Source organism: Amblyraja radiata, chromosome 18 (assembly GCF_010909765.2).
Source record: "Amblyraja radiata isolate CabotCenter1 chromosome 18, sAmbRad1.1.pri, whole genome shotgun sequence".
Classification (NCBI taxonomy): domain Eukaryota; kingdom Metazoa; phylum Chordata; class Chondrichthyes; order Rajiformes; family Rajidae; genus Amblyraja; species Amblyraja radiata.
The window spans coordinates 23,918,816-23,942,263 of NC_045973.1; the positions used below are offsets into that span (position 1 = coordinate 23,918,816).

Below are 23,448 nucleotides of genomic sequence, written 5' to 3' on the forward strand. Positions count from 1 at the left end.
GATCCGCCATTGGTTGTTGCCACGTTACGGCGCGGCGGCAGTGCCACGTCTCGTGTGTTTGGGAGGCCGCGGGCGGGCGAACTGACGGAGAGAGTGAGAGAGTGAGTGAGTGTGTGGTGCAGTGTTCCGCGTTCCGCTTCGGTGAGTCGGCTGTGCCTGCGATCCTCAAGGTGCGGTGGGTAGGTCTGGGGAGCCAGAAACTGCGGGAGGCCGCAGGTGCATTGATTTTGGGCAACAAGCAAATTGCTGGATCAACTCAGTGGGTTGGCCAGCATTTGTGGAGGGAAAGAAGTGGTCAAGACCGGTCTCCATGACAGAGGGTGTGGAGGGATGAGGGCGTGAAGGAGCTGTGAGGCAGGTGATAGGTGAATCCAGGCAAGGAAGGTGGGCAGACGGGACCAGGTTGGGTAGGGTGAAGTTGAGAGACAGAAGCTGGTGAGAGGTGGAAACAAATAAGGAAAACATTGGGCAGATAGAGCAAGGCCGGTTAGGGAGGATTGGGTGGGAGGCTGGAAAGTGATGCTGGGCGACACAAGTGGCTGGAGCTGCTGGAATTCGATAGGCAAGGAGGGTAATAAGTGGTACGAGATAAAGGAGGGATGATGGTCAGATGGAACCAGGTGGGGAAGGGATATGAAATTGGGTGAGGGGGATGAAAACAAAGAAAGAAAGGATACAGAGAGGATTTGTTAGCTAATATTGTAAATTCAATGTTCATACCATTATTGATTACATAGATGGATTATGAGATACTGTTCTTCTAGTTTACTTTTGAGCTCAACTTGACAGTGGTTGCAGACCTAGGGAGTTGAAAATCTTGGGAGAATTCGAACACTGACATCCAACCTAATGTTGAGTTGCTGTTGGCAACACAGATCAATGAGAGCTCGAGGACTTAGTGCAAGTTAAGATCTGACTGTAGACTAGTGCATGTTCCTTTAACACAGTGACCTCACCACTACTAACCACTCCCCATATCACCAGTATAATTGTAACCTCCCCACCTCCAGATCTCTCTCTAGCTCCGGTGACAGACCACGGACAGCTAGGGCAGGAATGTGTATGAATAGTAATGTGTGTGATTAGTAATAAAATAGTAGTGAAGACTTAGTGCGTTTCCACTCGTCTTTACACTGACCAGCTGAACTTTGGATGAGTTTAAGCTAATGAAGATGGAAAGTGGGGGCGGGGTCAGGTGTGTGTTAAGAAAGTTGGGCTTGAATTGAAGATAGATTTGGATGATGGTTTAAATGGTTCAACAGGGGTAAATTCAGTTGATGCTTTTTCTCCTATGAACTTTGAAATATATCACCAACATTGTGAAAAGTCTAGAAGATAGACACAAAATGCTGGAGTAGCTCAGGGGGACAGGCAGCATCTCTGGAGAGAAGGAACGGGTGATGTTTTGGGTCAAGATCCTTATTCAGACTGAGAATCGAGGGAGAGGGAGTCCAGAGAAATGGGGAAGGTGTGAAAACGACATATCAAAGCAGACGACGATAAGGAAATGTGGAATGGTGCCTTGAGATGACGATAAGGAATGACTGGTTCATTATTAGCTGAGGGAAATGTGACAAGGAGGGATAGCGGTGGAGCAGGACGAATCACCAAGGGAAAGCAGCGAGAGAAGGTGTTGTAAAACTCTCGTCGATTTACTGGAAGCTGGACAAGCAGTCTGCTGGTGGATGATTCAAGAGAAGTGGCAGACGGGAACTTCGATCATACAATGTTACAGTGACAGCAGTTTTCTGCTGTCCAGCAACTTCATTGTAGTTGCTTCTGGGAGATTTGGATGTGGATTCCTTATATTCTTACCCTAGTTCCCTGCTGTATTTCATTTTTTTCACCAGTTTTCTTGTGCAATTATAAAATCTTCTTTTACCACCTTTTCAGTCAGTAAATTTGAGATCACAACTAGCTGAATTAAACAAAAATCTCCTCAAAACTGCTTTTTCGTGCAATTGATAAACTCATGTTAGTGCCTAACTTCAGTTATTCCTCTATTGTATCAGCTGTTGCGTTGTTATATATTTTTTTAATGCTTTCATCAAGGGGGAGTACATAATAGGAACGTATTAAGAACAAAGTCATCTAAAATGTGGTTTGTGACTTCATAGAGATTGATACATCCTTTGGCCCACCGAGTCCATGCTGCCCATCAACCACTCAATTGCACAAGTCTTACAATAATCCCCTTCTCACATTCCCATCAACCCTCCCCAGATTCTGCCACTCAACGTACACACTAGGTGCAATTTGAAGTAATTAATTAACCCATATGTGGGAGAAAACCAGTGTACCTGGAGGAATCGCATACATTCACAAGTGAAAAAACACTCTGACTGTATACAAACAGCACCAGAGGTCGGGATTGAACCTGGGTCTTTGGTGCTGTAAGACAGTGGCTCGACAGGCTATTCAGTAAAGGCTATTTGGTACAATGGCAATTGCAGAAATCTCAATAAAGAGTTTGATGGTTTTTCTTGTGAAAAATATAATGTTCATGGAATATTTGAAGTAGTAACAACATGAGTACAGCAAAGGGAAGGATAGGATGATGTGCATTCCCACATACGCCTTTATGATGCTTCAGTTGGTATATCTATGATTAAGTTGTTGTTATTCGTGTATCGTAGCATTTGAACGCCCCATTACTACAGCAGTTTCCACGTCTGAAACATAGTGAGAGATTGGATTTCCAATTTTGTTTTGCAGGTGAAAATGAAAGCATTAATTTTGGTTGGCGGCTATGGTACACGGTTACGACCGCTGACGCTCAGTGTTCCAAAACCACTGGTGGACTTTTGCAACAAGCCAATTCTTCTGCATCAAGTAGAGGCTTTAGTAAAGGTACGCTCAGCGACTTTGTGGCAGAATGTCTCAATGGAGAGAATGGTGCTAATTAATACCATGGCATGAACTTGTGCACCCTACGGAAATGTCGTCAGAGTGTAACAATGATTGGTTTTCTGTGGGGTTATTGTTCCCCAATTATCCTTTCATTATTGACCCTATTATTTTGTTTGAACACCTGCATACCTTCTGCACTGTACATACAGTTTCCATTTCATGGGTGCCAACATGTCACAAATATTACAGATTATCCAACATGATATGATATTGGATATTCCCCTTTAAAATTTGTTAGCACTAATGTTACAGAGTCTAGTTACAGTGCTTAGTAACTTTCAGTTGACAGCACATTAGCTCAAGATGTTCCTAATTAAGAGCCTGTCCCACCAGCATGCGACTGCATGCGGCGAGCGCGACCTAACGTGGTCGCTTGAGCCGTACGGTGAGTATGATGTCGGGACCAGCTCCAGACGGCTCCGCGGTTGGAAGTGGGACCGGTCCCGCGAGGCCGTACGCCTCAAGCCACCACGTTTGGTCGCAGTCGCATGCTGGTGGGACAGGCCCTTTAGGAGTAATATATTTGTGGTCAATTTGATTTCCCTCTTGGGTGCAATGGCTTTACAGTGCCAGGGACCGAGCTCGATCCTGATTACGGGTGCTGCCTGTACGGAGTTTGGCCATTCACCCTTGGGTTGCTTCCGGGTGCTCCGGTTTCCTCCCTCACTCCAGATGTACAGGTTTGTAGGTTAATTGACTTTGGTAAGTTGTAAAATTGTGCCTAGTGTGTGTAAGGGGTGATTGCTGATCGGCGTGGACTCGGTTGGCCGAAGGGCCTGTTTCCGTGCTGTATTTCTAAAGTCTAAAAGTAAAGTAAACACAATTTCACTATTGTGTTATAATGCTGTATCCAATAAATAATCTAAACTGTGAAAAGAAGTTTCTCTAATTGTAGAGTATTTTTTAGATGGTATAATATATCTTAAGCTTATTTAATGATGTGTCAGAAGACATCTGGGAAACTACTGTTTGGCACGTTACAATATGTGTTCATCAGGAGCTTGGCATTATTTAGCCAAAAATGCAATCTATGAGAAGAAAGTTTTATCAATTCTTTATGGAGTGTAACTGTTTTGAATAGGCTGGTGTATCACATGTGATTCTTGCTGTCAGCTACATGTCCGAGATGCTGGAGAAGAAAATGAAGGAACAGGAACAACGGGTAAGGTTACAATAATGTTTTCAGTACATTCACAGTTTTTCTGGTTGTAATAGGCAAAAGTAAACTTTCGTACTAAATTATGTGATGCAGCCTAATTTCATCCAAGCAAACTGTATCTAATTTTCTTTCAGTTATATTTGATTGATTCTTCACCCAAACCCGATTGAAGTAATTGAAGCTAAACCATATTGTTTGTTTTGTTTTTGTTTTTGTCTTTTGTTTTTACCTTGTTTGGGATGTGTTTACCTTGTGTGGGACTAAAGATGGAAATTAGCTACTGGCTACAATCTTGCATATTACATGCAAATGTTTATTAATATGCACTGTCCCTAATAAAAATCAATTCAATTCAATTCAGAGGGTGGGAAATGTTTGAGTGCAGGAGAATGTGTAAGAATCATGCAGGAAATAGCCCCAATCAGAAGTACAATGCCTTTGCACAACAAAAATAAGTAAACAACCGTGTTTTCGAATGCTATGTGTATTAGAGAGGGGGAAATAGATAAGTGAATGTACAATCCTAAATTGATTCCCACAACTTCAATGTGAAGTACGTTTGAAAGGCGGTCATGCTGTAAAGTGGGATAATAGACAACCGGTGCAGTAGGCCATTCGGCCCTTTGAGCCAGCACCACCATTCAATATGATCATGGCTGATCATCTACAATCAGTACCCTGTTCCTGCCTTCTCCACATATCCCTTGACGATAAGCATCAGTAAGTTTGCAGACGATCAAATTTCATAAACAACATTGTGACATTTTCTGGGAAATCTATTTGTAATGCTATTAAAGGGATCTGCAAGGACTGTCCAGCTCAAAACACAAATAAGAACTCATTTAATATCTGACCTGAAAAAGAGTACCTCTAACAGTGCAGCATTGCACAGGAAGTGCCGGTTTACAATATGGGCTCAATGCAGTGCATGAAGGCACCACCTTGTACCTCTGGATACTTCAGAGCTGCAGGTTGGGTGAGCACTTGGTCAGGTCAAACTGCTAAACATCCATCCAATGCATCCTCTTTGTCCAGCTCTGTATAGGATGAATGGCCACCTAAATTAAAAGCCCATGACAAACTACCAGAGAGAGAGAGAGCAAAGGTAGTGTAACTGTGTATTTCATTACTTCTTTCAGCTGGGTATTCGCATCTCACTGTCTCATGAAAAGGAACCCTTAGGAACAGGTAAGAGATCTCTCTACGTGTCAGTGGCAGCATTGCAAATTTCATTTTTGTCCTTTGCTACACTAATACTAATTAGAGAGACATATGTATCAGATTGAATAATCAACTGTTTCTTCAAATTAATCAAGTTTTATACTTCTTATGCAACCCTGAATTTTTCACTCTTGTCTACCAAATGTTTCAGGATATCAAAGTTCCTACAAAAGTTTATTAATGTATCTTTTGATAGACGATATCCTTCAGTAAGAGATACAATGTACTCATTGAGGGCTGCCTATATTACTTGTGGTGAGTTATAGGAAGAGGTGTGGGCCATTCAGGTGACCTCTCTTACTCTTAAGTTGGCAGATGTTTAACTTAACTTTCCTCCTTTAATATATTATTTCTTTGACAATAAAACAGTTAGTCCCTGATTTATAAGTTTAATAGGAAACTTCAGAATCATTTTAATAATCGTAATCATACTTTATTAGCCAAGTATGTTTTGCAACATACGAGGAATTTGATTTGCCATAGTCATATCAATAAAAAGCAACAAAACACCCAAAATACATTTAAACATATACATCCACCACAGTGACTCCTCCACGTTCCTCACTGTGATGGAAGGCGATAAAAAAGTTAAATCTCTTCCCTTCTTTGTCCTCCTGCGGTCGGGGGCCACGAGCCTTCCGTTGATGGGACGATCTTGGCTCCCTTAGCCGGCGGTCGTGCCCTCCGCATTGGGGCGATCAAGCTACTGCCTCAGGAGGGATCTCAGCTCCCCGCGCCGGGCGTTCGGACCCCAGGTCGGGGCGAGACGAATCTCCTGCGACTTTGGAGCTTCCCGACATCAATCCCGACCCGAGACTGTGAGCTCCTCGATGTTGAAATCCGCAGGCCGCGGTTGGAGCGTCGATCCCAGGCAAGGGATTGCAGGCTCCGATGGTAAGTCCATGGCCCCGCGGTGGGGCTCAAAGTCAGTCTCGAGCAAGGCCGCCGGCTCCATGATGTTATGTCACAGAGCGACCGGAGATACGATCCGGGAAACAATCGCATCTCCGGCAAGGTAAGAGATTGAGGAAAAAGTTTCCCCCGACCACCCCGTCCACCCCCCCCCCCCCCGTCCACCCCCCACATAAAACAAACCTGAGAACATTAACACATACTTTTTAAAACACACTAAAAATAACATAAAAGATGAAAAGACAGAGACCGTTGGCGAGGCTGCCATCGTTGACGGCGAAACTTGTTTCATAGACCTACAGGTTTGCTGCTTCTGATGCTAGCCTATCTGTGAGAGGGTGGTAAGTGGAGTGAATGGAGGGTTTGGATAGATTTTGAAAGAGGATTAGAGACTGAGTGATTGACTGTTTTGCAGCTAGTAAATAGTTGCATGCTTTCTGAACCTCAACATTTTAACAGGAGCAGTGAACTGTTGGATTCACTCTTTCCCATTCTTGTATTTGCAGCTGGACCTCTTGCTCTGGCCCATGAGCTGTTTGCCGATAGTTCAGAGCCTTTCTTTGTCCTAAATAGTGACGTAATCTGCGAGTTTCCCTTCCAGGAGATGGTCCGTTTTCACAAGCACCATGGGAAGGAAGGTACCATAGTGGTAAGTATAAAGCCCATTAGCATTGGGTCAGCAATTGACAAATCATAGGAGGGGAATGATCATCTCCATGAACATAGAGTTGAACCACCTAATCTTGATGTTCATTGACATTACGATCTCAGAATTACCCACGATCAACATACAGGGATCACCACTGACTACAAACTCAACTGGACCAGCTGCAAGAAATGGCCAGGGGCTGGTGTGTTGTGGTGGGTGCCGAACATAGTTTACTGTGATAGAGCTCTGAAACCTGTGACCTCGACCCATAAGAAAGGCAAGGGCAGTAGGTGCGACATCTGAAAGGCAGTTAGGAATGGGCAATAAATGCTGGCTTTGCTGATGCCCAGATCCTCAAAACATAAAAAATAAAGACTTTGTCATCTGGTGTAAATAATGCTGTAATACTCAATGCCAGCGCCCCACCGTTGAATGGATCTATAGGAAGTGGAGTATCATCAAAGATCCACACCACCCTGGCCATGCTCTCATCTTGCTGCTAGCATTGGGAAGAAGATACAGGAGCCTAATAACCATTACTTTCATGTTCAAGAATGGCTTCTTCCCATCAGCCATCAGGCTTTTGAAGCATACGGCACAACCCTAACCACAACCATACCTCAGCAACGAACTACTATATACTTTGTATATGTATAAGTAAGAATTTAATTGTTTTATATCTGGTACATATTTACAATTAAACACTTTTGACTCGACTCTTGAGGAATGTAGACACAAAATGCTGGAGTAACTTAGTGGGACAGACAGCATCTCGGGAGAGAAGGATTGGGTGACTTTTCGAGTCGAGACCCTTCCTCAGATGTAGTCTGGTATTTTGCAGCTAACAACAGGTTACTGCCTCAAGTTAAGTAAGCGTGTTTATAATATAATCTCCCTGCCACCAGCCCCAGTTCTGAATGAAGCATTAAGCAGTGTGAGCTGCCTTCTTGCAGTGGCAACAAATTAGCTGTGTGAGGCTGAGAGGCAAAGTTGTCTTTTAAAGGTTCTTCCTTTCCCTGATGACTTTCAATTACTTTGTTCCTTTCCTCTTTAACCTATCCTTCCATTTGACAGGTTACTAAAGTGGAGGAACCATCCAAATACGGCGTGGTCATATATGAAGCTGAGATTGGGCGAATACACAGATTCGTGGAGAAGCCTCGGGTGTTTGTGTCGAACAAGATCAATGCAGGAATGTATATCTTCAGCCCCACAGTTTTAAACAGGATACAGGTATGATTGTCTTTCCAAGAAGAAGGAAAATCTCAGGACTAAAGGACAGTGGAGCTCACAATGCTTTGTGCTGAAATGTCATTGCTCTACAGAGTTTCTTTTTATGTTGGAGATGGCATGGATTTGGGTCTCATTACCAGACAAGTAGGACATTTGGCAAACTCTTGGTCATAGGAAGTGCTGATGAATGGCACCAGACCTTGTCATGGTAGATGTCATCATGGAAGGTGGAATAAGGCTTCCACTTTTCTGTTCTATCAAGACTCCCAGGGGATAAAGAATAAAGGTTAGATAGAGTAGTTCATACTCTTAACTATGTACTTCACTAAAATATCTCTCCCATCAGCCCATTTCTGCATAATTAATTAATGCTGAATGACTCGATTTCTGTTAACAGCTGCTGTATTATATCTCCAGTTTGAAAGTTGCCCTAGTGAGAAGAAAAATCTTAGGTGCAAAGAGCCTCCAATGCTTTGATTTAGTTACTGCTTAACATTAATTCTGTTCAAGCCTGTATTTAGTTTAACACCCGGCCTTTTTACCAGACAACCCAGACAAGTTATTCCTTAAATACAATAACTTCTCACATTGCATGAAAGGTTTGCCTGTTGTATTAAAAGGTTTGCCTCTTCTCTGGCTGTGGCTGTGGAATGATGTACTGGAGATGAGGGATTCAAGGTCCAAGGTTTAACTGGTACCTCTGGGATTGTTTTCCTTGTCATAAAGAAAATTGACAGGAAGTTTGATGGAAATGTACCAGACCCTGATGTGTTAAGATAGGATATGTGGAATCTGCTCCCATTTCCAGAAAGTTCAGGATCTGGGGTAATAGGCTTAAAGATTTTCTCACGTGTACACCTTTCAAACTGGCGACGACAATTTATTTTCTGCAGTGTGATAAAAATGGAATTCGCTGCCTGTAAGAATGATGGATACAGATTCAATATGGCACTTCAAAAGGAAATGTTTCTCAGCACTTGAAAAGTAATTTGTATGGCTGCAGGAAAATGAAATTGGGAACTGATGTGGATACCTTGGAGTATGTGGCCTGCTGTGATTCTAAGCTGTAATCCTAAAATAATTAATGTTCTCATAGACACATAGCTGCTAAATAAAAATAACATATTCAAAGGGTATGTTGAAATGGACTCTGCAACAGGATATAGTTATGATGAGTGAGTGGTTGATAACTTGGCAAATAGAATTCATTGTGTGAATGTGTGTGGTCATGCATTTCAATAAAGATAAATCTCAAAGTATGATCTAAATGGGGAGAGACTGCAATGGGAAGGAGTGCAGAGGGATCTAGGTGTTCTTGTGCATGAATCACAAACAGTTAGGAAGGGTAATTAGATTCAGATTCAATTTTAATTGTCATTGTCAGTGTACAGTACAGAGACAACGAAATGCATTAATAATGTTTTGTTTATAGGGACAGTGCATATTAATGAACATTTTGCATGTAAATATGCGAGATTGTAGCCAATCAGTAGCTAATTTCTGTCTCTAGTCCCAGGCAAAGGTAGGTGAAGTGTCTTGCCCAAGGACACAATGACAGTACACACTCAAAGCAGGATTCGAACCGGCCACCTTCAGGTTGCCAGCCGAACACTTAGCCCATTGTGCCATCTGTCGTCCTCTACATTCCTAATTACATTCTGGGCTGTATTGCTAAGGGCATGGAGTTTAGAATTTGCAAAGTATTGTTTCAAGTATACAGAATGTTGCTGAGTCCACACCTGGACTATAGTGTACAATTTATGTAGCTGTATTTTAAAAAGATATTTGCAGCCATATTTAAAAAAGATGTTTGCATTGGAGGCTGTCCATAAGTGATTCACTAATTCCTGGGATGAAAGGGCTGTCCTCTCACAAACAGACACAGCAGATAGATCTGTATTCTCAGGAGTTCTGAAGAATGAGGAGAGAGAAATGACAGTTTTGAAAATACATGCATGAATTTAAAATTATTTGTTGCTTAACCATTGTATCAATGAGTACGTCAATGGGTGAACATGACTTTGTGTGCGTTAGACACAGATGCCATAGGCTTGCATGCCAGATTTGATCAGCTCATTATGAGTGTCTGGGGTAAATTCAGTACATCTGACAATCTAGAGATAAAGGGAATTGTTGAGGAAATGGAAATACTGGTCTCAGTTTGGTGTATTGTATGTTCTAATCTTAATTTGAGGTTGGATATAACACCAGTGTTGGGTGTTGGCTGAAGAAGAGACCTGGCCTGAACCATCGCCTATCCATGTCCTCCAGAGATGCTTCTTGACTGCTGAATTACTCTAGCACTTTATATTTTTTGGTTGTTATCATGTTGCCAAGGAGATGAATGGAACATAGAACAGTACAGCAACTGAGCAGGGCTTTTGTCCCATGATGTCAGTGCCAACCATCAATTTAAACTAACCCCATCTTCCTGTGTATGGTAAATATCACTCCATCCCTGTTCATGTGCCTCTCTTAATAACTCCTAATCAGGTGCTATTGTATCAGCTTCCACCACCTCTGCACCTTTTGGTCTTTGTGTATATAAAAAAAATGTCTTGTAAATCTCCTTTAAACTTTCCCGGTCTTACCCTAAACGGGTGCTGTACGGAGTTTGTACGTTCTCCAAGATCTTCGGTTTCCTCCCACACTCCAAAGACGTACAGGTTTGTAGGTTCATTGGCTTGGTATAAGTGTAACTTGTTCCTAGTGTGTGTAGGATAGTGTTAATGTGCTGGGATTGCTGCTCGTTGCGGACTCGGGACGAAGGGCCTGTTTCCGCGCTATATCTCTAAACTAATCTCAACAAATCGAACAATAGATGCTTGTTTAAAAAAAACACACAAAGCGCTGGAGCAACTCAGCAGGTCAGGCAGCATTTCTGGAGAACATGAATAGGTGATGTTTCCAGTATGGACCCTTCTTCAGACTGATAGGGATGCGGCCTGACCTGCTGAGTTATTCCAGCACTTTGTCTTTTTTTTTAAAAACACCGTAGTAAGCCTCTTCTGTACCCTCTGCTTCCTCTCATTCTTTCCTGTAATATGGTGACCATAACTGCACTCAATACTCCAAATGTGGTCTAACCAGAGTTTTATTTAGCTGCAAACTGTGACTTGTGTAACAACTTTTTTATGTGATACTTTATCATAAACTCTTCAACAACATAAAAATACAACCTCAACTGATTCTTCAGCCTTCCAGACAATTTTTGACAGAAAAACCTTTGACAAGCATAATTTCCCTCTTCACTAGGCCATATTGACTGTAATCAATTTGTGCTTTTCTACGTGTCTTGTTATCACTTGATCGATGACTCCACTTTCCGTATTTCCTTAAGATGTAGAATAAGGTCATTTCATCATCCACAATATGGGATAACAGCGTACATATCCGTCAAATTCCCGATTTCACCACTCATCTAACATGCTAGGGTCAATTGGAAAATTAAACTACCAACTCGTATGCTTATGTAATATGGGAGGAACCTGGAGCACCAGGGGAAATCCATGTGACCACAGACAGATTGTGAATATTTCACACAGAGGTTGGGATGGAATGTGGGCCACTGGAGCTGTGAGGCAGTTGCTCTACTTGCCTAGCTTAGATTTATTCTTCCTACCGTCAGTTCTTGAATAGGATGTTATATTTATTGTTTGCACGCATTGCCGGGGTCATTCCAGAATCAGTGGGTGGGGGAGGGGGGGAGGGAGGGGAAGGGAAGGGAGGGGAGGAGGGGAGGAGGGGAGGAGGGGAGGAGGGGAGGAGGGGAGGAGGGGAGGAGGGGAGGAGGGGAGGAGGGGAAGAGTCACACCAGTTTCATCCATAGATTCGGTATCCATTTATCAAATTCCAGAATGCAGACCATCAAGTCCCAGGGATTTGAAAGCTTTTGGCTGCATTGGTGTAGGCAAGGTTAGCGATGTTGACTCTGCATGTTGTTTTGTCTTTCTGCAGCTCAGGCCAACATCAATAGAGAAGGAGATTTTCCCCGTCATGGCACAGGAGGGGCAGCTGTATGCCATGGAGCTGCAAGGTGAGGAATGTGCCCAAAAAAGGCCTGGAATGTGGCATCCAGATTTCTTCCTACAATTCAAAATGTCTGAGCTTCATTGAGTTTTACTAACTTTATCTAGTTGTTTGAGGAGGTGACAAAGTATTCATGAAGGTAGGGCGGTGGATGTTGCCTATATGGATTTGTGTAAGGCCCTTGATAAAGTCCCCATGGCAGGCTGATCCAGAAGATACATGGGATTCACAGTGACTTGATCGTATGGGTTCAGAACTGGCTTATTAATAGAAGACAGGATTGTGGGGTAAGGTTGTTATTCAGATTGGAGGTCTATGATCAATAGAGTTCCACAGGGATCTGTGCTGGACCTCTGGTGTTTGTGATATATATGTAAATGTCTTGGATATAAATGTAGATGGATCAGCTAGTAAGTTTGCAGATGACAACAAGATTGTTGTAGTTGTGGACTATGAGGAAGGATGGCAAAGTATACGGCAGAATAGATCAGATCCATAAATATGGGGGGGGGGGTGGATGGGAAACAGCAGATAGAATTTAATCTGAGTAAGTGCAAGATTTTGTACTTTGGAATATCAAATATAAGGGGACCATATGGCAAGATCCTTTACAGCATTAATGTACAGAGTGATCTTGGGACGTACATAATGTACAAGTCCACATCTGCCTGAAAGTGGCAACACACGTGGATGGAGTGGGAAAGAAGGCATACGGTATGCTTGCCTTCAATGCTTAGGGCATTGATTATAAGTCAGGAAGTCATGGTGTAGCAGTATAGGACTTTGGTTAGGCTGCATTTGGAGTAATCCACTATATTCACTCGGCAGGACCTCAACCCTCTTCCTCACTATCTGTTGGTACCGATGTGCACACCAACCTCTGGCTGCCCATCCACTCCCTTGAGAATGCTCTGCAGCCTGGAAGCAACACACCATCCTGTAGTCCTGCCTGTGGCTGCAGAACCTCCTGTCTGTATCTTTAACTATCAATTCTCCTATCACTATAGCCTTGTCTAACCACCTGCATCTTGCTGTGCCTCAGAGTCACAGACTTGGAAGCTGCTGCTTTCTCTTGCACAGTCATTCCCCCAGCAGTATCCAAAGAAGTATATGTGTTTTCGAGGGTATTGCACTCTTTTCCTGATGGTCACCCAACTACTTTTGCTGTGCATCTTGGATGTGACCACCTCAGTGTATCTCCTGTCGGTGACTCTCTCATTGTCCTGGACGATCCTGAGTTTGTAATGCTGCAGCTCCAGTTCCCTAACATAGTCAGTCATGAGCTGCAGCTGGACGAACCTCCCACAGGCGTAATCCTTGGGGACACTGGAAGTTTCCATGTCTTCTCACATCATGCTGGAGGAGCACTGCCCTAACTGACATGCCAACTGCACTTGGACAAGAAGAAAGACACAGAAAGATTTTACTGTATCTTTTTGTCACCATCAGCTCGGCCTTCTCGCTGAAGAAGCTTTTCGAATCAAAGCCTCAATACTTAGAAACATAGACATAGAAAATAGACAGGAGGAGACCATTTGGCTCTTTGAGCCAGCACCGCCATTCATTGTGATCATGGCTGATCGTCCATCAGCTTATGGCACGGTGGCGCAACGGTAGAGCTGCTGCCTTACTGCACCAGAGACCTGGGTTCGATCCTGACTATGGGTGATGTCTGTACAGAAATTGTACATTCTCCCCATGACCTGCGTGGGTTTTCTCCAGTTTTCTCCCACATTCCAAAGATGTATAGGTTTGTGGGTTAATTGGCTTGGTAAAATTGTGCCTAGTGTGTGCAGTGTTAGTGTGCGGGGATCACTGGTCGGTGCAGCCTGTTTCTGCACTGTATCCTCAACTAAACTTGCCCTCATCACTCCCAGCAAGCTGCTCTGTTATACCTTCACTACTTCTTATTGACTGTTGTGCTCCTCAATGAGCCAATCAAAAAGTGCCTTTTGAAACCTCCACACCTCTGCTCTGCTCTCCCTCCTGGCTCAAATCTTCAGCTTGGGTCATTTTGTGCTGTTGAAATTACAGTCCAATCTCATTTGTCCATCGTGAGATACATCTCCCTAAAGCTGGTATGAATGTTGGTGAGAGTTTAGCCATAAGAAGGTTTCATTACTGATCCTGAGCACACAAATACTAATTGGAGGACTGGAAGGGAGGACATTAGGGGTAGGTTTTTTACCCAATGTCCCACTGTCGTTGCTGTGCCTCAAGATCGGCAGGGATTGAATCTGAGTGCTGGGTACTTCAGTCCCATGGACCTAAACCAGCGACCAAAATTCTGTGTTCTAATGTCTGATACCTCTGTCAGTACTGGTGACCCAGCTCAAGAGCTCTGGATCGCATCTTCTTTCGAGTGAGCATTGTTTCTGCACTCCCAGGAGTCGATCTTGAGGTGCTTTTAGTTTAGTTTTTTGTTTTAGAGATACAACATGGAAGCAGGCCTTCATCACACCAAGTCCATGCCAACTATTAATCGCTCGTTCACACTAGTACTATGTTATCCCACTTTCTCAGCCACTCCTTACACATGGGGAGCAATTTACTGAGGCTAAATAACCTATAAATCCGTACATCTTTGAGATGTCACAGGAAACGGGAGCACCCGGAAGAAACTCAGGCTCTCACAGGGAGAAGGTGCAAACTCCATACAGACAGCACCTGAGATCAAGATGGAACCCACGTCTCTGTCACTGTGGGGCAGCTGCTCAACTAGCTGTGCATCTGTGCTGCCCTTTTGCCTGCAGGTTAAGCTCCTAAGGGAGAGTCTGCCGTTGGTTTTCAGAGGATCCCAATTCACCACAGTGTCTGATCCATTAACTTTTTCCTCCACTGATTTTTTTCATAACCTACACAGGAGTCACTTCCACTGTCACATTACCTGCTCTAATTTTCAACACCATCCAAACCAGCAATGGTTCTGATTTAGTATGGAATGGGAAACTAGCTGTAATAAATAAATTCTTCCCTTTGATGCCCTCTTAGAGACACAGCATTTATATATAAAGCTGGGAAGAAGTATACACAACAAGTAAAGCAAATTTGGAATTGTCTTCCCAAAGAGCTAAGGTTGTTGGCTAATTGAAGCTTTTGGGATTTATATATTTTTGGATGGCTATTGTGATGGATGCATATTAGTGGATTCAATCCAGCTGAAGGCAAGGATGTGACGTCAAACTTATAATTAACCTCTTTGTGACCAGTTCTATACACCACATGGGAAAGGATGTCAAGGCTTTGGTGAGGATAGAGGTTTGCTGTGTGGATAGTTCAGCAAAACACAAGAACAGGGAAGATTGAAAGAAGCATTTAAATCTTGATAAACAATCACACTTGGCCATTTTGTTCTCCCAAAAATCCTGCAGATATTCCCCCCTTGTGACTATCTAAGTTTTTTAAAGGCATGGATTGATTCAATTCCTAACGCCTAGAGCAAGTAAATTTTGGACATTTGGTTTATAAAGCAGAGATGACTGCACAAGGGAGAATGTGTTTATCCTCACATCTGCTGTGTACCTTTACCAAAGATCTTAAATCCAAGCACTCTGGTCAAACTAATAAGAACAGTATCACCAACTCTCCCCATTTATTGTAGTAATGATCTTGTGCACCTCTCTGAAACCTCCTCTCCATCAACTTTGCTCCAGTTCTCGGCTCTAAAACCCCTCGTCTCTGGAAAATTACTGGTAAATCTTCCCCGCACCATCTCGAGGACCTTCACATCCTCCTAAAATTAGACGGCCAGAACTAGAAGCAATTCTCCACTTGTGGCCAAAACAGGCTCAACCTAAATTATCTGTATTAGTACCCCATTTATCACACTGAGGATCCTCTCTTAACCTGCCCTGCCATTTTCACACATAGACATGTAAACACATAGACGCCCAGGTCTGTGTTCATGTACATCCTTTGGATCTGTGTCACTTGGTCTATATTGTCTTTTATTCTACCTCTCACCTACTACACTTCGACTTAGATTTTGTCTGCCACTTGCCCATTCTGCCAGCTGATCTGCCTTCGTACAATCTGTTCTTGAAAAGATCTAGGGAAGAAGGTAATTGGACAATATAGATAATGTTGAGGGTTGATGCAATCGCAGTTTCTGATTGGTTCTTCTGAGCGGAACGTGATTTCCACCATTGAATGCCGATCCCAGTTGAAGCTCTGGTACTAAATCTCTGGCCTTGGCAGCTGATGCAATTGTATTCTTGTGTGCAGGATTCTGGATGGACATCGGGCAGCCCAAAGACTTCTTGACTGGAATGTGCATGTATTTGCAGTCCCTACGACATAAAGCACCGGACAGACTGCACCAAGGGCCTGGAATTGTTGGAAATGTGCTGGTGGTAAGCTGCAGATCCTGATGGCTCATGCACCTTGAGCTTGTTTCCTGATTCATCTGTCGGGGCATTTGCGTTAAGGAAACTTATGACTTGCATGTTATCTGTTAGCAAGCCGACTCCCTGGCCAATCTTTGGGTCAGCGGTCTTGGCTTTGCAACAAGGTTTTGGCTTGGGTCAGGTGCTGCCATCAGCCAACACATTGGATTTCATGCAATGTTCAAGTTCAAGTGAGTTTATTGTCATGTGTCCCTGATAGGACAATGGGATTCTTGCTTTGCTTCAGCACAACAGAACATAGTAGGCATTGATTACAAAATAGATCAGTGTGTCCATATACCATTATATAAATATATGCACACATGAATAAATAAACTGATAAAGTGCAAATAACAGATAATGGACTATTAATGTCCCAACAGTGTACTTCATCAGCTTCACCAATCCCAGGTGTAACTGGGGGCCTGGATCTCTCCAGCCCAACCTGGCTGCACTCCTGATAACAGAGGGTACTGGAGAGGGAAAGGAGATCCCCTGTCCTACTAACGCCTGCTCAGCAAACTAGGCTGGTTTGAGAAGTTGCACTGGAGCACACAAACAGCAGCCGCTATGTTGAGCTGGTATTTAGACTCTGGAACAGTTTCTGCAGCATGCAATATCAAGACTGCATACAATATCGTCATGCACCCCCTGTGATGAACCATGATATGCGTGCCCTTTGTGAGCATGTGATCATTGTGTAATTGGTCAGAAGCCCAAAGTTGTTTGTTGCAAAGAGCTAAATCTAACTCTCACTGGGTGTTTTCAAGAGATCTAGCTCTTAGGGCTAAAAGAATGAAGGGATATGGGGGAGAAGCAGGAACGGGGTACTGATTTTAGATGATCAGCCATGATCTTATTCAATGGTGGTGCTGGCTCGAAGGGCCGAATGGCCTACTCCTGCACCTATTTTCTATATTTCTATGTATTTTGTGTGTTTTCACATAGCAATCTGATTCACCATGATTAAGCAACTTTTCTTGTGCAACTACGTCTGTCTAAATTCATGTTTCAGGTTGAGCCTCGCTGGCTTTACCATATTTCATATGATCTATGTGTTTTTAGGTTGCTGGCATTGTGAACATCTATAGCGAGAGGATAGATTCATCTGTGTTGGCAAAGTGTCCCATTCCCCAGCAGGTGGCAATGTCTGACCAGTATTTCCAGTACAATGCAATGAAGCTACAAGCTAGACCAAGACTTTTGTAAGGTTGGTCGAGTCGACTACATAGTGCAGATGAAGCCAACAAGTTTCCTTCCCATCACAATTGGTTGCTTGTTAATTACAATCTGAGTTTCATTTGCCTTTCAGTGTAAAGGGACTGTACAGCTCCTAGGGGTGAACAAAGCTTTCGGGGTTGTACTTCATTGTAACACAGCCCAGAAATAGGAATATACTAGATTGCCCAACCTCTATAGAGTCATAGAGTGTACAGTGTGGAAACAGGCCCTTCAGTCCAACTTTTCCACACCGGCCAACACTACAGTTGCCCCACCTGTCCGTGGGACTACTGTAGTGCCTGTGTTTGGTCCATATCCCTCCAAACCTGTACTATCCATATGTCTGTTTCTTGAACATTGGGATAGCCCCAGCCTCATCTACCTCCTCTGGCAGCATGTTCCATTCACCCATTTTTGTCTAACATGGGCAGGACCTACACCGTGAATGGTAGGGCTCTGAGGAATGTTGTAGAGGAGAGGGATCTAGGAGTACAGGTGCATGGTTCCTTGAAGGTCGAGTCGTAGGTAGATAAGGTGGTCAAAAAGGCTTTTGGTACATTGGCCTTCATCAGTCAGAGTATTGAGTATAAAAGTTAGAAGGTCATGTTGCAGTTTTATAAGATGTCGGTGAGACCTCATTTAGAGTATTGTGTTCAGTTCTGGGCACCATGTTATAGGAAAGATATTGTCAAGCTGGAAAGGGTTCAGAGAAGATTTACGAGGATGTTGCCAAAGCCTTTTTGACCACCTTATCTACCCGCGACTCGACGTTCAAGAAACCATGCACCTGTACTCCTAGATCCCTCTCCTCTACAACACTCCCCAGAGCTTTACCATTCATGGTGTAGGTCCTGCCCATGTTAGACTTCCCAAAATGCAACACCTCACATTCTTATAGCTCAGGTCTCCGAGTCCTGGCAACATTCATATAAATCATCTACGAGGATAATTGCTTCTAAAAATTGCAGAGAAGGCTGTTGCTCTTGGGAACCAGTACAACCACTAAGCACTCTCTAATCTCGTACCTTGCAGTGTATGGCACCTTCCTCCTGCCCAAATAATGTGTCTGTGATCCAACCCCTGTCTGACCGAGCATGCCTATCTACTGTAAGTGACATTGTCACTTGGAGTGGATTTACAAGCTTTAGGGTGAAGTGCAGGAGCAGCGTTCGGACTGGCTAGTCACTTCAAACAGGATCTTTAATGCCAAAAGGCATGACAGTAGCATCCAGGTCAAACGTGAAAATCCAATGTCCGATTTTGTGTGATGATCCCTTTGTATTTCAATCTTCACATTTAGCTTGTAATATTTAACTTTGCCTACAGTGCCCTCCATAATGTTTGGGACAAAGACCCATCATTTATTTATTTGTCTCTGTACTCCAGAATTTGAGATTTGTAATAGGAAAAATCACATGTGGATAAAGTGCACATTGTCAGATTTTATTAAAGGCAGTTTATACATTTTGGTTTCACCATGTAGAAATTACAGCTGTGTTTATACATAGACCCCCATTTCAGGGCACCCATAATATTTGGGACACATGGCTTCACAGGTGTTTGTACTTGTTCAGGTGTGTTTAATTGCTGCCTCAATGCAGCTCTCAGCACCTAGTCTTTCCTCAAATTCCATCACCTTTGGAAACTTTTATTGCTGTTTATTAACTTGAGGACCAAAGTGTGCCAATGAAAATCAAGGAAGCCATTATGAGAGAGAAACAAGAATAAAACTGTTAGAGACATCAGCCAAACCTTAGGCTTACCAAAATCAACTGTTTGGAACATCATTAAGAAGGATGGCCAGGTTACAGTTTGCCAAGAAGTACTTAAAAGAGCAACCACGGTTCTGGAAAAAGGTCTTGTGGACAGATGAGATGAAGATTAACATATCAGAGTGATGGCGTATGGAGGACAGAAGGAACTGCCCAAGATCTAAAGCATACCACCTCATGTGTGAAACACGGTGGTGGGGGTGTTATGGCCTGGGCATGTATGGCTGCTGAAGGTACTGGCTCACTTATCTTCATTGATGATACAACTGCTGATGATAGTAGCATAATGAATTCTGAAGTGTATAGACACATCCTATCTGCTCAAGTTCAAACAAACGTCTCAAGACTTATTGGCCGGCGGTTCATTCTACAGCAAGACAATGATCCCAAACATACTGCTAAAGCAACAAAGGAGTTTTTCAAAGCTAAAAAATGGTCAATTCTTGAGTGGCCAAATCAATCACCCGATCTGAACCCAATTGAGCATGTCTTTTATATGCTGAAGAGAAAACTGAAGGGGAATAGCCCCCAAAAGAAGCATAAGCTAAAGATGGCTGCAATACGGGCCTGGCAGAGCATCACCAGAGAAGACACCCAGCAACTGGCGATGTCCATGAATTGCAGACTTCAAGCAGTCATTGCATGTAAAGGATATGCAACAAAATACTAAACAAGACTACTTTCATTTATATGACATTGCTGTGTCTCAAACATTATGGTGCCCTGAAATTGGGGGGGACGGGGGGGGGGGGGGGGGGGGGACAATGTATAAACACTGCTGTAAATTCGACATAGTGAAACCAAAATGTATAAAAATGACCTTTATTAAAATTTGACAATGTGCAGTTTAACCACATGTGATTTTTTTTCTATTACAAATCTCAAATTGTGGAGTACAGAGACAAATAAATAAATGATGGGTCTTGGTCCCAAACATTATGGAGGGCACTGTATTGCAGATTACGAGACTTGCAATCAATGTATTGTTCTTTCTCTTAGGACCCAAGTGCTCAGATTGGAGAGAAATGCGCCATTGGTCCCAATGTGACGATCGGCCCAGGAGTGGTAATTGAGGATGGAGTGCGGATAAAGCGCTGCACAGTTCTGAAAGACTCGAGGATTCGCTCCCATTCCTGGCTGGAGTCCTGCATCATTGGCTGGAGCTCTGATGTGGGTCAGTGGGTAAGTGGTTGTGAAGGTGAGAGGGGGTGTGGTGATGAAGAAGGGGGGGGGGGTGAGAAGGAAAGAAGGAGCAGAATCATTGTGTTTCCCTGTTTCCTGGCTGTACTCCCTGGGGCCTCACGGCTCCTCTCGCCCAGCATTTACTATTGTTTAGAGATACCACGCGGCAACAGGCACTTCTAGGGACAATTCACATTTATACCAAGCCAATTAACATCCAAACCTATACGTCTTTGTGGTGTGGGAGGAAACCGAAGAGGTCGGAGAAAACCCACGTGGTCACGGGAAGAACGTACAAACTCCGTAAAGACAGCACCTGTAGCCAGGATTGAACCTGGGTCTCTGGCGCTGCAAGCACTGTAAGGCAGCAACTACCGCTGTGCCACCCTTATGTCCCATAGCATGTTGCACTTGGACTTGTGCTGTTCAGTAATAGGCAGTTGGAGTACTTGGAGATGGTGAACTAGGTTGATATCACTTGTTCAGCTCCCACATCCTGCTGAGGATCACTTAGTTCCCAAACTCCTCACGACAAGAGAGAAATAAGCAAAATGTTGGTCCATCTTTGGGTGTAAAAATATGGAAAAGGGGAGAAGATCCAATTTCTTAGATGTGTGACTCTTGCTCAAATGCACGTATGTTGCTTTATATTCTAAAGCTTATATTTTAAGCACCCCTTCCAGGAAATTGCAGCATTGATTCCTTCTGCTGGACAAACTGCTGCCATCAATCAATAACGTCTAATTAGACACAGTCGGAGTTAAACAGGAGCTTTCAATGGTTTGGAGAGTTTGCTCAATCAGGAAATTGAAGCAGGGATAATGGCAGAGGTGCTGGTCATTTATAAATGATAGATCTAAATATTGAATGAGAAAGTTTTGTAGCCGAGTAATGATCTTGTAGCCTGTCCACTGGCATGTCCTCATTTCTTCCTGATATTCTGATGCCTGTGACATAAACCATGTCATCCTAAGTCAGGTTGCCGCTTTGTTCTAACACAGGGCAGGTACAGAATTGCCACTGGCATTGTTTGGGTTGATTGTTGTCTATTTGCTTGCAGGTGCGAATGGAGAATGTTGCAGTGCTGGGAGAGGATGTGATTGTGAAAGATGAACTCTACTTGAATGGAGCCAATGTCCTACCTCACAAGTCTATTGCTGACTCCGTGCCCGAGCCCAAGATCATCATGTAGATCATGGCTGTGCCTGAGCCCAAGCTGAAGGGCTGAGCTCTGCCAGTTGCAACAAGATGGAATGGAGCTACTAATGAAGTTATTAATAAGGGTCTGGGTACTTTGAAAACTCACCTTGCTGAACCTGAATCGGACTGCGACAAATCACTAACAATGCTGTTGTTTAAACTGCATCATATACCCATGCGTGCGAAGAGAGTTCCACTTAAAATGGTTGCGATTTGATTTGCCTTAAATACTCGCAACTTGGAATTACTCCCTGTCGAGGGAGTAAGTCTGATACAAGATTGGATCCAGTAAATATCCTAGGGAGGATGGCTTTTAAAATATTACTTGGGAAAAATGTGCCCCCTAAAAGCAAAGCACTCATTGTATTTACTCTTGAACCTCACTTACTGACTGTTATAACAATTCTTTAACAGTGTGTGTGTAAATTTAACCACTGAATTTGTCTGATTCACTTGATGAAATGGCATGTTCTTTAGAACGATCTTGAAGTCTGCAGCCTTTGCTTGTTATAAAAGTGAAAGGGTAGAAAGCCCATGGTCAAACCTGGTTAACTGGCTGTATAGAGATTGGTCTTAATCCTTGACATCCAGCATCTTAACTGTAGTTTTACATGGTTATAACAGGGGTCGAGAAGAATGTCGGGTCAGATATGATTGCACTGTGCTGGGTCATGCAAGATTGATGCTGCTTGCCTCTATAATTGTAGTGTTCATTTTATTTTCACATGCATGTGCAGGCTAGATTGTTTAGAAATATAAGCAAATACCCATTGTGGTCAAATATAGACCAGTGATAATGGAAGTTCCAAATTAATACCACCTGGGTTTCTCATGTGAATTAGTTTTATTAATTTGTTTACTGTTTCAAAAACTATGCTTTATTTGGAATTGTAGAATTACTTGCTATCAGAAGGCATCATTTTGTTTGATTAGTTGGGAAATTGGCCATTGAAGTGCCTGTAAATGAATGGAACCTTCTGTTGTATTTTATCCAGATAAATCCTGAAGTTTTGTGCAAATATAGTTGAGAAGAACAGTGCAGGCTCTAGCAGTAGTCTTTTCGTCTTTCAATCTGTTCTAAATATAATCTAACACAAAGGCTCTTATGTTAGTTTGCCTCTCATGGTGATCAAGAATACTTTTAGCATTTACATGGCTGAGATGGCCATGTGTTTTATAAAATTGATTATTTCATTCTTTGAGGAATGATTGAAAGTGGTCAGGGGGAAGTTTCAAAGATTTAACTCAACATTCCCTTGCTCGTGTTGCAGCAGGCAGAACTGTCTTTAATGTTGATATGATTACATTGTTATTGATTCCCTGTTGCACTAAATCATTTCTTCTCCAATTAACTTTTGCACGTTTTAAATGAAATATGAAAATTCTGTACTTATTTGCATTTGTCACATATATGGTTGGCAATTCAAAGAAGACCTATAGTGTTAATATTTAAAGCATTTCAACGCTTAACTGCAGCTGAAGTAATAACCTTGATCTACCCTTGGTGACCTCCGAAAGCTGTGACCAGAGTACCATTCAAAGGTGGGACTTGCTAGAGTCTAGTTTGGAGATCTG

General features: G+C 43.0%; 1 protein-coding gene across 2 annotated transcripts; it reads left to right on the top strand.

Annotated features, from left to right (window-relative positions):
- gmppb (GDP-mannose pyrophosphorylase B) lies at window positions 1-23,259 on the top strand. Of its 2 annotated transcripts, none has more exons than XM_033036861.1 (10): window positions 1-141; window positions 2,716-2,850; window positions 3,992-4,072; window positions 5,209-5,257; window positions 6,709-6,851; window positions 7,926-8,084; window positions 12,042-12,120; window positions 16,338-16,465; window positions 20,491-20,673; window positions 21,734-23,259. In XM_033036861.1, exons 2-10 carry the CDS (start codon window positions 2,722-2,724, stop codon window positions 21,863-21,865), a joined length of 1,083 nt encoding a protein of 360 aa, XP_032892752.1. In that variant the 5' UTR covers window positions 1-141; window positions 2,716-2,721; the 3' UTR covers window positions 21,866-23,259. The 2 variants fall into 2 exon arrangements, with proteins under 2 accessions (XP_032892752.1, XP_032892753.1); XM_033036862.1 differs by having other exon boundaries at window positions 101-170.
- The last annotated feature ends 189 nt before the right edge of the window (window positions 23,260-23,448 follow it).